Here is a 15760-nt window from a genome sequence, read left to right on the forward strand (position 1 = left end):
ATGAAGTCTCAGTTGGTCTTTTTTTCCAGTCGAAATTTGTGTAAAATTAAACGAATAATTCAGAATTTTTAATGCCCTAAACAATTAAAACATTTCTAATTTTAAATTTGAAAAAAGTAATTTTAAAACGGCCGAAGGAGAAGTCACACTAAACGTTTCCCGCTCTTATTCTGAAACCCAAACAAGCCATACAATCCGCTTCCAGATTGATTGGTTCATCGCTCAACTCCAACCAATCACAGCCAAACAGACGAGGACTCTAAACCAATCAGAGGCGGAGTAGGGCGGGGCGTGCTTCGCTGATGTTTCTGCCAGCTTCCTGGTTCTCCGCTGTATCTGACAGGATTCACTGAACTGGGGTTAAAACAGAAATAAAGTGATAAAGTTTAATGTGAGGATGAGTGAGGAACACTATCTAGAACTGTGTGAGAACCCGGTTCAGTTTGAACATGCCTCCAGCGTCAACAACGTCTTTTTCGATGAAGCTAATAAGCAGGTAAGGTAGATATTAGTTAGCATCGGTCTGGCTAACTGTTATTTAAAATGAATTAAATTGCCAACACTTGAACATAATGTAACCTTGTTACTTAAAAGATAACCCATACAGTCTACTGTGCAACTCAACGTGCTATACCATACTTCCTCGGTGGACTGATACAAAACTTGGTCAAAATAAACAGCTAGACCTGAAAGTTAAATCAATTAACTTAAGTTAAAGGCAACTGAAGCCCCTGAAGTTTATTTTATTTTTTATTTTTTCAATATATTATGTGCACAAGACATTAATTTAGGTTATATTGTTTCCTTTTGGGGCTGTAGGAGCCTTATATACCAGTAAATTATAGATACAGAGGGCCCTACAGAGAGCATAGTCTGTTTACAACACGGTCGCAGTCTCCGTGACGTCACCCATTTGTTGCTTATGGTGGACTTTGAAGCCCACTCTCATCACATATCTGATTGGGAATACTTCTAACTCAACCTTGCTGCTATCAAACTGGTATGATATGAAGACATGAAGTTTAACCTCTTTGCTAACAGCTGTGCCCCTGTAACAGCATTTCTCCTCCTTTGTTTCTGATGTTGTTCTCTAATGTCATGTTTTGTTGCTGCAGGTATTTGCGGTGCGTTCAGGTGGAGCCACAGGGGTGGTGGTGAAGGGCCCAGATGACAAGAGCAGTGTTGCCTTCAGGTATCTCAAGAACAGCAAGTATTTAAGAGGCTGATGACATGTTGTCACTCTGACATGGTATAATTTAGTTGTAGGTCTTAAAGGTGACAGTAATAAACACATACAGTATAATGATTATGCTTTATTTTTTTTACCTCCACAGAATGGACGATAAAGGAGAAGTGAAGTGTATCAAGTTCTCCATCGGAAATAAGATTTTGGCTGTTCAGAGAACTTTAAAATCTGTGGTGAGTCTGATTCTGCAGTCAAAAAAAGGATGATGTGAGGACAACTATCTAAAATGTGCAGTGATGGAGCCGCAGTAATGTCTGTTTACATTTTCACCTGTGCAGCTCTGAAACCTCTCCTTGTTTGTTCTTTAGGATTTTATCAACTTCATCCCTGACTATCCACACACAGAGTTCACCCAGGAATGCAAGGTACGCTACATCACCTTCTGTTTTATCAGTTCAGAGATCTCTCCTGGTTTTTCCAGCTGGTGTCTTGACTGTCTAATGTTGCTTTGAATGTCTAAAACTAAAGTGTGTTTGGTTTTTGATCCTGCAGACAAAAAACGCTAATGTTTTGGGTTTCTGTTGGACCAACTGGAACGAGATAGTCTTCATCACTGATCAAGGAATCGAGTTCTATCAGGTAGGTCAAAACAAAATGGTGATGGAGGAATTTTCCTGTCTTTTTTGTCATTTTTGCATTTCGAGTGGATCATTACTTCGTATGGCTGGTATGTTTTCCATTTTTGCTCCTGTATTTGTCTGGAGATCCTACATGTAACCATGGGCTCATTCTTTACATGTGAAATCAGCTGTTAGCAGCCTGTAGCTTGTCAATGCTAAGTGGTGCAAGGCCCGATGTTTCCCACAAGGTGAGGAGAAGGAGGTGAGGACGACGTGCTGGTTCTCAGGTGTGAGCTAAGAAGTGACGACATGGACCTGTCCTTCCATCCATCGTTATTGGGAACATAAGATCTATCTCCAATAAGATGCGCAAGCTAGCCAGCAACGAAGGGAATACCAGAAGGTAGAGTAGCATCATGCTAGTCACAGACATGTCTAAATAAGCTAATACTGGACACCAACCCCACATTGGAAGAACTTCACCTGCTGTGAGCAGACAGGATCCAGGAGACAGAGACTGAACAGACTGCTGAAGAAGCTCAGTCCTGGACCCTGTGGAGGTGGAGGCTGGCTGACTGGAGGATGATGGACAAGCTGTCATCATCTATTTTCTGATGGACCTTTTTGCACTTTCTATACACTTTCTTACTTTAGTTTTCTTGATTGTTGCTGTGACTCCTCCTGAATTTCCCCTCTGGAAAAATAAAGTATTGTCTTTTCTATTCTTTTCTATTCTATTCTAAAACATCACAGAGAGTCATGTGATTTCTCCTCAGGTGTTTCCAGACAAACGCAGCCTGAAGCTACTTAAGAGTCAGAGCATCAACGTGAACTGGTACCAGTACTGTCCAGAGACCGCCGTCATCCTGCTCTCCACCACCGTGCAGGGGAACATCCTGCAGCCCTTTGCCTTCAGAGTGAGCACACGCTGAGCCTTATTCAAAATTTCTTTGCACTTCTGATGCGAAGAGAGTTGTTATGTTGCTTCTTTTAATTTCCTTCTCCTCATGCCTTTATTTGTCCAGAATGGGACCATGTCTAAGATGTCAAAGTTTGAGATTGAGCTGCCTGTCGTCCCTAAACCGGCCAAACTCAGCCTGTCGGAGAGGGACATCGCGATGGCCACCATGTAAGATGTCCTAGAGCTCTGACCGCTGCTATGATAAATAATACCATATATCTGGATTTTTTGTTTGACAATATAAGAATTGTGATTCTTCGTCAAAATTTTTGTTTTTTTCTTCAAATTCTTCATTTTAGCCTTTGTTTATAAAATGGATTGGAAAAAAGTTACCACTTTTCTCCAGCAGAGGGTGAAATGTTTCTCTCTGACTCATACAATGTGCATTTTATGGGGAAATATGGCTCCTGATATAGTCTGTAGATATTATCATCATCATTTTAACTTTTTTAAAGAAGCAAACTAAAAATAGCAAAAATCGTAAAAAACAAAGAACCACAATTTTAATCGAATCGGCACCCCAAAAATCATAATAGAGTCAGATTGCAAGAACGGCATATTGTTCCAGCCCTAATAAATAAGATATAATGTATTGACCATACTTATTTATGCTAGTTCTGGGGTGCTGGTTTTTGGACCCTGAACATGAATTATGCATAACACACTTTTTTTTGTTTCTCTTTATTTCTATGTCTCAGAGTTATTTTCCCACAGCAGGGTTTTCCGTCAGATCATGTTTGTGTCTCTCTGTTTGTGTAGTTACGGTCAGCTGTTCGTCATGTATCTGAAGCATCACTCGAGAACAGCCAACAGTCCCAGCGCAGAGGTGGTGCTGTATCACTTACCAAGGTATGCATACACACACACACACACACGCTTCCAGCAGCCAAATGTTTGTGTGTGTGTTTTTGTTCATGTATATATGTTTGTGTGTGTGTTTGTCAGGGAGGGCGCGTGCAAGAAGAGTCACGTGCTGAAGCTGAACACGACGGGGAAGTTTGCTCTGAACATCGTCGACAACCTGGTGGTGGTTCATCATCAGAGCACACAGGTTTGAGCCTCTGGTTTGTTGTTTTTGTGTGTGAGTGTGTGAGTGTGTGTGTGTGTGTGTGTGTGTGTGTGTGTGTGTGTGTGTGTGTTTGTTGAGTTCACTCAGATGCATAAAAACAGTTTTGAAGTTCTTCTGTTTCATCTTGTGTTTGTCAGACGTCTCTGATTTTTGACATCAAGCTGAAGGATCCAGACTGTGCCGTCAACACACACCAGCCTGTGCTCCCTGCTCGCTCCATACACCCCTACAGGATTCCCCTGTCAGGTACACACACACACACACACCATCACATGAACAACAGTGTTTAGGTTACTTTTAACCTGCTTTTTATCATTTTTATTTCAGGTCCTGCTGTTGTCCCCTCTCAGCCTCCTGTTCCATGTCAGCTCTGTATCCTTTCCCATATATTACAAGTTTTACGGTATCTTACAGAAAATTAGCTTCCTGTTTCTGGCCCCATTTAAACATTTTGTCACACTGATCTTTAACTATCACCTCAGACTCTTCCTCCTGGAGTGTTTTCCAGCCAGACATCATCATCAGCGCAAGTGAAGGTGAGAAAAACATTCAAACGTATTTACCGTAAATCCTCTAATATGGCCTTTTATGACTAACCAGCAGAGGGCGCCAGGTCAAAACCTACAGATGTTTTGTATGAGAGATGGACCTTTAATTTGGCTTTGATGATTGCACTTTTGAGCCAAATTCAACACTTCCTGTGAACTGAAGTTATTTACTGGTAGTTTAAACTATAATGAAAGCTGATTATGTGACACTGAGCTGGCGTACAAATTCTACAACAATCACTGTGAGTTCATCTGTGACAGTTTCTCTAAAATTAAAAAACAGAATTCTGCTTTTTTCTCACTTCTGACAAATCTCTGAAACTGACTCTTTCTGATTTTGGTTAAAACTAGAAGATAATTGGAAAATTTAAGTCCTTTTCTGAGGGGGAAAAAGCCTGAATTTTGCCTTTAGTCTCAGATTTCTGAGTTAGAATTCTCACTAACTTCAAGTCTTCTTGTTATTATTTCCTTGAATCTGAAACTTTAAAGTCTCTCTCTGTCTTTTCCTCTGTGTGCCTCTTTTAGGTTATTTATGGTATCTACAGGTGAAACTGCCTCCGACCGTCAACCTGCTGCAGGATAAAGGCAAACTGATGGACTTCCTGTTACGACGAAGAGACTGCAAGATGGTCATCCTGTCTGTGTGCTCTCAGAGTACGTTTCTGTCTGATGTGGGTGTGTGACGATGAGTCAGAAAAAAGTTTGTTTGAAACTGGCTGAATTTCATGTTTCTGTTTCAGTTCTCGAAGGTGGAGAGAAAGGAAGTCTCCCTGTGGTGGCGACTGTGTTCGACAAACTCAACCAGGTGTACAAAGAGTACCTGGAGGCGGAGCAGACGTACACCGCAGTGAGTGAACTCGCTCCAAACAACACAGCTCCACAGATGTCAAACGTGTCAGTTTTAATTTGACGTTTGGATTTTGTGTTTTCAGGCGATGGAGTCTGGTCCGAGTCGGGGCAGTGCGGCAACAAAGCGACCGGTGAGAACTCAGGCGGTTATCGACCAATCGGACATGTACACACACGTGCTGTCCAATTTCACAGAGAGGAAGGTGGGTTAAGACATGAGCAAACGTTTGGTTTAACTTAAACAGCTTGCATGGATTTTGGCGCCCCCTGTGGACAAAATATGTAGTGCAAACATTTTTTTTCCTTATGGAAAAAGTGACTTTTTTCTTCTGCAGGGAGTGTCTCATAAATTCATCATCGCTGTGCTGATGGAGTACATCCGCTCTCTGAACCAGTTTCAGATTACCGTACAGGTAAAACCCGTCAGAGTGAGGCCTCTTTGCTCGGACGAAGATCTTTGATTTTTCACATTAAACGCTTATAAACATTTTATTTAACAGCTCAAAAACTCATCAACTAAGTATAACTCAATTTCAAATAAATGTTCAATAAAGAAGTGATGAATTCTGGGTATTTTTTGTGTTTGTGTCTTTCAGCATTATCTGTACGAGCTGGTGATCAAGACGCTGGTTCAGCACAACCTCTTCTACATGCTGCACCAGTTCCTACAGTATCACGTCCTCAGTGACTCCAAACCCCTGGTCAGTTCAACCACTTCACTAAAACCTTTATTAATTAAACAATTAGGAACTTTTTGTGCTCAAAAAATAATTATTCTGCAGATTTGAACCAAATGTTTTGCAAAAAAAGGTCGATGTGTCGTCTTTTTAATGATTATGTTTCTAATTGTGCGTTTTGTGTTCAGGCCTGTTTGTTGCTGTCGTTGGAGAGCACGTATCCTCCTGCTCATCAGCTTTCTCTGGATATGCTAAAGGTATGAAAACACCCTTTAAAAGAAACACTTATGTGCTGAATTGTACTCTTACTACTTTCATTTGTGTGTTTGTAGCGTCTCTCTACGGCTAACGATGAGATCGTCGAGGTTCTGCTGTCGAAGCAGCAGGTTCTGGGCGCGCTCCGATTCATCCGCAGTGTCGGTACGTCAGAATAAGTTTTAACACCATAAAAGCAAAGGGGGGTGTGCCTAACTCATCGTTTGTGGGTTTCCCTCAGGCGGCCATGACAACGTGTCGGCCCGGAAGTTTCTGGACGCGGCACGGCAGACTGAAGACCAGATGTTGTTCTACACAGTGTTCAGGTCGTTCCAGCAGAGAAACCAGCGGCTGAGAGGAAGTCCCAGCTTCAACCCTGGTGAGAGAAAACAAACGGCTGTCAAAAATCTTTGAATTTCAGTTTTAGTTTTCTCCTGCCTCAGTGATCAGCTGGTAGAAGTTAGGTCTGTTGTTGTTGTTGAGTTACGCAGGTTTACATGTTTTTTATCCTGTCTGTGTTCAGGTGAGCACTGTGAGGAGCACGTGGTTCACTTCAAGCAGCTGTTTGGAGATCAGGCTCTCATGAAACCCTCCACAGTCTGATCCATCATCACCAAAACTCTCAGAGACTCCCAGACTGGACCACACGGACTGTAATATTTATTCAATAAATACAACAGCAAATCTTTTCTTTCATTTTGTAAATATGAACTAAACGTACTAAAAGTTATGAATTAAAAAAAATTAGAATCATGATGAAATGATTTTTAAATATTAACCATGTAAATGTAAAGTGTGTGTACATTTTAAATCATTTTATGTACAGCTAATAAAAAAATTGACATGTTTTTTCTGGCTGGTTGTGTGAAATGTAAAATTCATATTAAACTTAAACAGGTTGTTTGTATTGGTTGCTGTTTATGGTAAAGTTACGGGGATTCAGAGTCAACACGTTCTTACATGAGGCAAGAAGAGATATACCTTTCTCAGGCATTTTTTCCATTGTTTCATTTTTTTTAATAGATTTTTTTAGACAAAGACTTTATTTTCAATTTCAAGATCTTACTCGTTTTTTTTTAAGTTAGTCATTAATTTTGGCCCTTTTGAAATGTTTATTTCTTGCCTTTTAAGTGTAAGTCTTTAACATATTTTAAATTTTTACAAGAGTTTTAACCCTTTATTTTAGGACAAATACATTTTTCTTTATCTGGATTTTTTTCTTTTTAGAAAGGACTTTTTTTGATTGTATGACTAGTTTGGTCCTAAAAAAAAAAAACCTGTTGTGCTATTCACAGGTGTTGAAGTATAACTTTGTTGCCTGGTTTTGATACTACACTTAAAATGTCTTCTACAAGACTTTCCCTTTTTTTCTTCTTTAATTTTGGGACAGATAACTAACAACTTTAACATCATAATTCTTTATCTAATTCCTGACCATAGTTTTGTCTTTTTATAGATATTTTTTGTCTTTTTTTGTGATTTTAAAAAGTGATTATTTTGCCTTTTTCTTGGAAATTTCAACAGTCGAAATCTTGTTCAGGTTTAGGAGACTATAGAGAATTTTTTATTTTAATTATTTATTTATTTTATTTTATTTCATTTCATTTTATTTAATTTATTTATTTATTTATTTATTTTGTGGGGGTAATCTGGATTAAACGAGACTAGGGTGATATTACAAAAAATGCAGGCACAGAGCTGCAGATTTATTATAAAAAAGACTATTTCAAATTACAAGATTTTACTCTTTTTTTTTCTTTTTTTTTAAGTTTATTTTGTCACTTAGGTTTGGTCCTTTTAATGTTCATTTATTGCCTTTGAGGTGTAATTTGAGTAAAACTTTGGCACCTTTATTAACATTTTATCTTAAATTTTTTACAAGAGTTTTAGCCATTTATTTGGGACAAATAATTTTTTCTCCATCTGGATTTTTTTTCCTTTTTAGAAAGGAATTTTTCATTGATTTTTGTGACGAGTTTGATCTTTTTTTTTTTTTTTTTTTTTATAAATGTAATGCTATTTACAGGTGATTAAAGGTTTTTGATCCTGCACTTAAATGTAATCCACAAGACATTACCCTCTTTTCTTTATTATGGAAAATGACTAACCACTGAAATAATTCACTTGGTCTTTTTGTAGATGTTTTTATGCTTTTTCAGGTGATTTTAAAGATTATTTTCTCTTTTCTTGGACATTTCCTGAATAGTCACCACTCTCTTTTCAACACATATCTTCCTAATTTTATTTCTTATAACAATTTCTTTGTGCCATAAATCTAACTAATGCGACAAAAAAGACGAAACCACACAGAGAGCATTTGATTCACACAGCTTTCCTTGATATAATCTTTATTGCTTTCTCTTATTGGGTTGAATACAGAACAGGTTTACATCTCTTGACTTTGTGAAACACTGTCACGTTGGACTAACAGCAGAAGGAAGAGGAGGAGGAGGAGGAAGAGTTAATGCTTTCTGATTGAGGTCCAGCATTTGTGTGTTTGTGTTTGAGGAGGTTTTAAATCTCCTCTGTGACGTTCCCTTTGACCTCTGACTGAGAGTTAAACCGGGTTTAACTAAAACAGGGAACAGAAAGAAGGCTGAGAGAAAGAGAGGGGGAACGGTGCAAAGATGTCGAGATATTTCGGCTTTAAAACACCAAAAACTGAACGACATCTTTCATCTGTTAGGGGATGACGAGTTCACAGTCAAGTGCTAAATGTAGTGATTGACAGTTCTGAATCATTATTTAAAAAAAGACAAAATAATCAGAAAGAACGAGTAGCAACTCAGGAAAAAAAAACATGAAGCATTTCGGATAATGGATTTGTGAAAGACCCTGAGAGCGAGATTATATAAACTTTTATATTTATATATATATTTATATGTATGTGTAGAGCGAGAGGAGATGGAGAAAGGAGAAATCATCCATAATTGAACAAATTAGATTAACATGCAAAAAAAAAAAACTAACCTAAACTCACCCTTAAACTGAACACAATGAATTTTCACAGTTTTATACGCATTTATATGTCATAAAGAAAAAAATAAACACATCAAAAATCATTTGTCAGCCAAACTAAAAATAAACAACAGAACCAAGACACCCAGACAATCTGTTCTCAACTCATATACAGGAGATCCACATAAAGCTTTTTGGATTCAGAGGGATTCTTATTGCTAGTCCGTTTCACACCCCGGCCTACGGCAAGCCGGTTAGTCCACAACACAAACCATCAGTTCCTCAAAACAGTTCTGCAGCATAATTGTGATATTTTTAATACATGGCTTCTTCTCAAGTCATCGTAGACACTAACTCGCACCCAAACACACACCAACACACACCTGGGCTCCAAATAAATACATTTAAAAACAGTCCATGTGCATTCCAATGGAAGTCCAGTATTCATATGGCCGTGCAAACACACACACTCACACACACACATAAAGAACATCAACGCACATTCCCGACAGAGAGGCATGTACAGACAGAGCTAACAAAACATTTAACAGTAAGGAAATAGAAAGAGAGTTTCTTCATATGTGTGGAATATCAAAAAAAACAAAACTTGCTAACTCTTAATTTCAACAAATTCAAAATTTAGAATCTGCGTTTTTTGATTTATGGAAAAAAAATGGACAAAGCTAAACTTAACCTTGAAAAGAATACGACAGATAATTTGGATTAAAATTTGGGCAGTTGACCAGAAGCAAAACATTTCTTCGTGTTTACTTTGAAAGAGCCAAAAAGAAAGATGCTAACTTGAGATGCTAACAAATAACTATTTGATTAATGTTTAAACAGTTTCATAAAGTTGACACCATTTCCTAGGTTTCTGAGAAGAAAGGAAATCATTGAGTCAGGAATTAATGGGACGCAAAGGCAAAGCTACTCCAAACTCATTCTCACGTTAGCGGACATGCTAACGGAAGTTACTAACCTAGCAAAATAACCAGTCTTAAATTGATGAAGCGTGAATTCTCAAAAACTGCACTGGTTAATGTTCAAGAGTTCAGTCAAAGTTTTTTGGGACACTCTATTTCTTAACAGGCGAAATTTAGAAGCCACAACCAACCTATAGTTACGTTAGCTAACAAGCTAACGGATGTTACTTTGCAACCAAAATGACCAACTGGAAAAACGGGTTGTGTTTATTTCAACTCTTACATTTATGTACCTTTTAAAGAAGAAAAATATACATACTTAAGCTTATTTTCCGCTTAAGCGCTAGCTCTCTGTTGAACTTTGACGAGAGCAAGGCGCTAGCCAAAGACAAACGTAGCAAGGCAAGATTTTGAAGGAACAGAAGAGATTAACTTTATATCAACTTAAGAGTTTGTAGGAATGGAGTAGTTTGTTTATTTGGTGCCACAGTAGCATGGTAAAGGTACTCTTTAAAATATGTAGCTAATGTAAACAAACCCACAAAAACATCCGCGAAACAAAATATTTATCGGACCTGAAGCTACAGTAATTTTATCTTACAAAGATGATGAGCAAGTTGACCAACTGCCAATACTCGTATCCAAAAAAATGTTGATTTCAAGGAATTAAATACATAGAAGAAATGTTTTGTTTACTTCTGGTCGAAAGTTTTAGGTTTTGAATTAACGTTGCTTCTTCAAAGTTTCAATTAGACCCACAGTGACTCGTTAAATGTGGGGGAACTGATGTTTAACTCTAAAATTCAAACATTTTCTTGCCGAGCACCAAAGACTTGAATGATCTCAGACCTTTAAATTTGATAATCAAACAGCACCTTGTGTTTATTTCTAAAATCTGATATGTTGTTAAAAAGAAAAACAAAATACAGAATCTGAAATTTTAGAGAAACTCTCCCTCTTTCTCACTTGATTGTGTTGCGATATTCCACCGTAGTAGTAGTACTAGTAGTAGAAGTAGTAGTAGTAGTTTTGGAAAAATGTTAGTGCCAGTTCACAGCAGCGTCCAGTCAGCCAGACAGTCAGTCCAGTTGTGGTTGTTCAATATTAAATCGCTTTTCTTTGACAGACTTGATGACTGACCGTCGTTGCCTTACAGTTCCGTTATGAGCCGCTGAGGTTTGATTCGTTTTGAGGTTGCTTGATTTAAAATAAAAAATAAAGAGACGAAAATGTACAAAGAGGAAAAATTAGCTATATTCAACTTCACACCAAAAAGAAAATACACATACGCACTTCACCGCCCATTACAGTCGTGGAAATGTCCGGTTTGGTTGGTATGAGGAGGCGGAATAGCCCTTTAACTTGTGTTTGTTTGTTTGTTTGTTTGTGCAGAAGGGTAATACCTTTAACTCGCCCCCTCATCCACCCATTGAATTTTTCGTCCATTTATTCATCAATTCATCCATTCTTCAACCCGTCACTTAGCTCCTTCTGGAAACGACACTAAGATTCAAATTAAGGGAAACGTTTTTCCGTATTTTTTTTTATTTTTATTAAAGATTACAACTGATTGTCTTAACCGCCAAATTCTTGTCTTTGAGAATCAACAAAGAGTTTAGTAACATCCTGAAAATAATGCTGGCAACAACAGGGCTAATAGAAGCATCCAGAGCTAACTCAAGATACCATAATAATACTGGAAGGAGGCTAGCTTGACCTGCTATTAGCTTTGCATTTTTACTCTGCAGTACGTTAAAGTCAGAGCTAGCCAGAGCTAATGATGGTTAGGTTTAGTTAGCTAGCATGTGTTAATAGCTGGTGTTCGCATAAGGACTGTAATGTGTGTAGCTCAGGCTTTTTGTTAAAGCTAGCCAGAGCTAACCGTTAAAACAAATCACAATACCGGACTTCAACTTGATCTGCGTTACTTCTGTTTCGCTCTGCGTTTTAGCTAAGATCTGTATGTCAACATACAAGTCGTTAGCCACTACATTAGCAATTTTACAAAACTAGCTTCTTCTCAGGCGTCAACGAGAAGGCTTTTAGTCTGAAAATTTCACACAAATTGCTGAGTCATGCTTTAGCATTTAGCGAGAACAACCTAGCTGGACCGCAACGGTTTACATACAGCCATTAGCATTGCTAACTTGTCTGGTTTTGCTAGTTCATTCACTCATATGCGCTTTCAGCCAGTGTTAGCCATGTCTGGCCTATTTCAGGGAGCTAAAGCTAATATTAAAAGCTAGCTGGGGCTAACTGACCAACCTGTGATCAAAGAAAGAGATTGCTAACTTGGTCTGGGGAGTTAGCACTTGGTTGTTTGTGTATTAATGAAACAAAACAGGCTATTCACAACCAAAGCTAGCTTGTTTTAGCCATTTTAACAGATATTGTTAAAGATAAGATGGTAAGTGCTATTTTTTTGTGTTTGAAGCCTTGTTGCCCTATGCTAGGTCAGCACTGGTTAGCTCTGTTTGTGAAACGTTGATATGTTAGCCCTGGCTAGCTCTGATTTTGCCCAGGCTAGCCAGGAATTAGCCTCGCTAGCCCCGTTTAGGAAGACACAGGATTTAAAGGGTTGCCGACAGAGCTGCTCATGTGGTTTTTAATGGTTGCAGTTAAAAGCAGAAGTTGAGGTAAACTGAACCTGGATCACGTGTTAGCGGCGAATACGTCAGCACGCCAGAGGCCCTGTAATAAACCTGACGTGAACACTAGGGGGCGATGGTGAGAGACAGGTGGAAGTCGCACACAATTGCACACATACAGAGAATTTTTGATTTGTTCAGTAATAAAAAAAAAACACATAAACACAAGAATTCCCCTCCCTACACCTATAATTCACTGATGATCGCACACAGGCAAAAAAAGAAATACTCTAACATCACGTGCCACATGTTCAATTCTCTGTACACACATGGAATCAACTGAGAATGATTATGAATGAGAAATTATTAACACACACTCACAGGGTGGCTTCGAGGGATCAATAGTGTGATGGGTTTAAAAAAGAAAAACACAAACTGATCAACACTTTATCTGAGAGTCCTTTTCCTCACACACACACACACACACACACACATACACACACACACACACACACCGTACACACACGTAGATCTGACTTTGTGAAAAGTTCGTGAATGTTTTGTGTGTTTTCCGAGCCAGTCGAGAGACAAAGATTGTTGCGGAAGCGAGCCGAAAGGACGACGTCTTTGTGTTTTTAATTCCAGTTACAAAAAGCTTCCTTTGTCACACCGATCGAGACGACACTCAGAGGAAAATCATCCTTTTGCTGGTGAAACCGGGGCCGACCGAACACTTTGGCAGCCAATTCATCACAAAAATATCAAAGCTGATGTGACTGTCGGATGAAAGCGTACAGTTCTCCATCCTGACTCTTTCGCTCTTGAATTCCAACGAATTCAGTCTCAGATTTGATTTAAATACAGAAAAACGAGCGCAGATTCAGTTCACTCGAGTCTTCGTCTTCCTGCGTCTCTTTAGTTGATCATCAATTCTCAAACAAATCCTAGGACATTATTAAATCATAACTTTATTCTTTTTATTGCTGAAATATAGATTCCCCGCACAAAAAATAGCAATGCAATTCATGTCATCATAAAAAGCTATAAAAATTAGATCCATCCTCCGTAATAATGCAGATAAAGATATAGCAAAAAACATCTCATAGAAGTAGGACTAGTAGTAAGGCACTTCAAGAAAACGAGGGTTTCCTCTTTCTATCAAAAAGTTTCCGCGCTGGTTTTTGCATCATCATCGATGGTGTAGCGTCTTTCCATCGTATGGCACTGCGGTGAAAGTCAGGGGAGCTTCCCTCAGTCTGCCCCCACCAGAGGAGGCTCTCCGTTGGGCAGGATGTGCTCCAGAGGGGGCTTGGCGTGGATCTCCAGCAGCCCCTGGATGAAGCCTTCGGCGGGGGCAGCTGTCGCTGACTCCTCAGGCACGGAGGTGGAGGAAGAGGACGAGGGGTCTTTGGAGATGTTTGAGTCAGAGTTCAGGTTGCTGGTTGAGGATTCGCCGACTGTCGCCGTCTTTGATTCAGAAGCTTCTTGTTTAGGAGCTGAGTCATCAACCGGCGACAGTTCAGGTTTCTCCTCAGAAGCAGCAGATGCTGTTGGTTCATCAGGATTTCCTCCCTCCACTGTTGCTGATTCTGCCTCCTCTGCGTCTCCTTTCGCATCCTCCTCCTCCTCCTCCTCCAGCTCCTTGGCCCCCGCGGCACCGCTCCCGCACTCGCTCTCGTTCTCAGAAGGCGGGCAGGTGGAGGTCGGCGTCGGGGTGCACGAGTCTCCGTCCTCGCTGGCAGCGTCGTCGTTCCCTGCTGAGGCTCCGTCGGCTCCGCGGGGCTTCAGGTGGATCCTTTGGTGGCGGACGAGGCTGTGCTTCAGGGTGAAGGTCCGCTCGCAGGTTTGACACTGGTACGGCCGCTCACCTGGAGAGGACGGCGAGGGATTCACGTTAGAGAATAACCAGAGCTGAGACGAACAATATAACCAGACAACAAGCCTAAACAGGAAATAAAGAAGTTTATGAAATTTAAAAAGGAAAACTTAAATAAATTATTGGAACTAAGGGCTGCTTTAAGCATGATGAAAAAACTTTTTAAAAAGTCTAAAATTAAAAAAAAAAAAAAAAAAATACAAGCACAATAGTTTTCAAAAAATTTAAACCATGAAGATAAAATTTAGGTAAATAATAAAAAACCTAGTTTTACTTTTTAAAATTTAAGTCATTATTTAAATCAACTTTTTTTTAATGAAAAAAACAATAAAACCCCCAAAAATTAAATGATAAAAATAAAAAAAGTCAATTGATTAATCATTAATTAATGTAAAAAAAATTAAAAAAAGGAATGCCATCAAAATCCAAAATTTAAAACTGAGAACACCAGTGTAATCAAAAAATTAATAATAATTTGAAAAAATATATATTCATTTAATAATAATTTAAAAAGAAATTTATCTCATAATATTTTTTAAATGTATTTATTAAATAATATTTTTTAAATGTATTTATTAAATAATTAAAAAAAAATATTTATTAAATATTACATTTTAAAAAATATTTATTAAATAGCATTCTTAAAATATATTTATTAAATAATAATTTTTGAAATATATTTAAAAATATATATTTAAAAAATATTTTAAAAGGTTGAAAAAAAGCTTTTAGAAGCAAATCTAACATCGTGTGTGTGTGTGTGTGTGTGTGTGTGTGTGTGTGTGTGTGTGTGTGTTCTGGTATTCATCACATTATGGGGACAGAAGAGTGTTTACACAGTCACCTCATGGGGACGTGTTGCGTTATGGGGACAAAAAAATCACGTCCCCATACGGGAAACCCTTTTAAAATGTATGCAGGAGCTATTCTGATGTTGCCTGTGTGGTTTTTTTACTTGGCCCAGAAAACATGTTTAGCAGTCAGTGTGTGAGTGTATGCGGTGTGCTCAGGAGCTCCCCCTTTTATTTCTGACTGGTAGTGCACCCGTCTCTTCACACACACATATTCCAAATATGGTTGGGTACCACCCACTTCCTGGTCCCCATTAGGAAGGATTTTGACGCCAAGATCATTTTAGGTGTTAAAGTCATTTTCAGTGTGAAAAGGCACCCGGTGGACGCAGAAACACAAGGTAAGCACGTTTGTATGAAATAAATATATTTTGATACATTTTCACTTAGAGCTGCATA

At 38.6% G+C, this 15760-nt stretch overlaps 2 protein-coding genes across 7 annotated transcripts in view; one reads left to right on the forward strand and one right to left on the reverse strand.

Moving 5' to 3' along the window:
- Positions 1 to 279: 279 nt before the first annotated feature.
- Positions 280 to 7002, forward strand: rmc1 (regulator of MON1-CCZ1). Its single transcript, XM_074693425.1, has 21 exons — positions 280 to 496; positions 1116 to 1192; positions 1335 to 1419; positions 1555 to 1611; positions 1739 to 1825; positions 2583 to 2723; positions 2832 to 2935; positions 3527 to 3616; positions 3713 to 3818; positions 3974 to 4082; positions 4164 to 4208; positions 4319 to 4372; positions 4910 to 5038; positions 5125 to 5231; positions 5317 to 5436; positions 5569 to 5646; positions 5830 to 5934; positions 6099 to 6167; positions 6243 to 6330; positions 6407 to 6544; positions 6689 to 7002. The coding sequence occupies exons 1-21, from the start codon at positions 398 to 400 to the stop codon at positions 6766 to 6768; spliced, it is 1968 nt and encodes a 655-aa protein (XP_074549526.1). The 5' UTR covers positions 280 to 397; the 3' UTR covers positions 6769 to 7002.
- A 1503-nt stretch (positions 7003 to 8505) lies between these two features.
- rreb1a (ras responsive element binding protein 1a) overlaps positions 8506 to 15760 on the reverse strand; it is an 86845-nt gene continuing 79590 nt past the window's right edge. For all 6 annotated transcript variants that reach the window (XM_074693107.1, XM_074693106.1, XM_074693105.1 and 3 more), the window contains one exon: positions 8506 to 14502. In XM_074693107.1, the coding sequence (XP_074549208.1) occupies positions 13886 to 14502 (617 nt within the window). In that variant the 3' untranslated portion in view covers positions 8506 to 13885. The remainder of the gene's footprint in view (positions 14503 to 15760) is intronic.

This window comes from Halichoeres trimaculatus, unplaced genomic scaffold (assembly GCF_033239565.1).
Source record: "Halichoeres trimaculatus isolate MK-OKI-2021-1 unplaced genomic scaffold, fHalTri1.1 fHalTri1_scaffold_18, whole genome shotgun sequence".
NCBI lineage: Eukaryota > Metazoa > Chordata > Actinopteri > Labriformes > Labridae > Halichoeres > Halichoeres trimaculatus.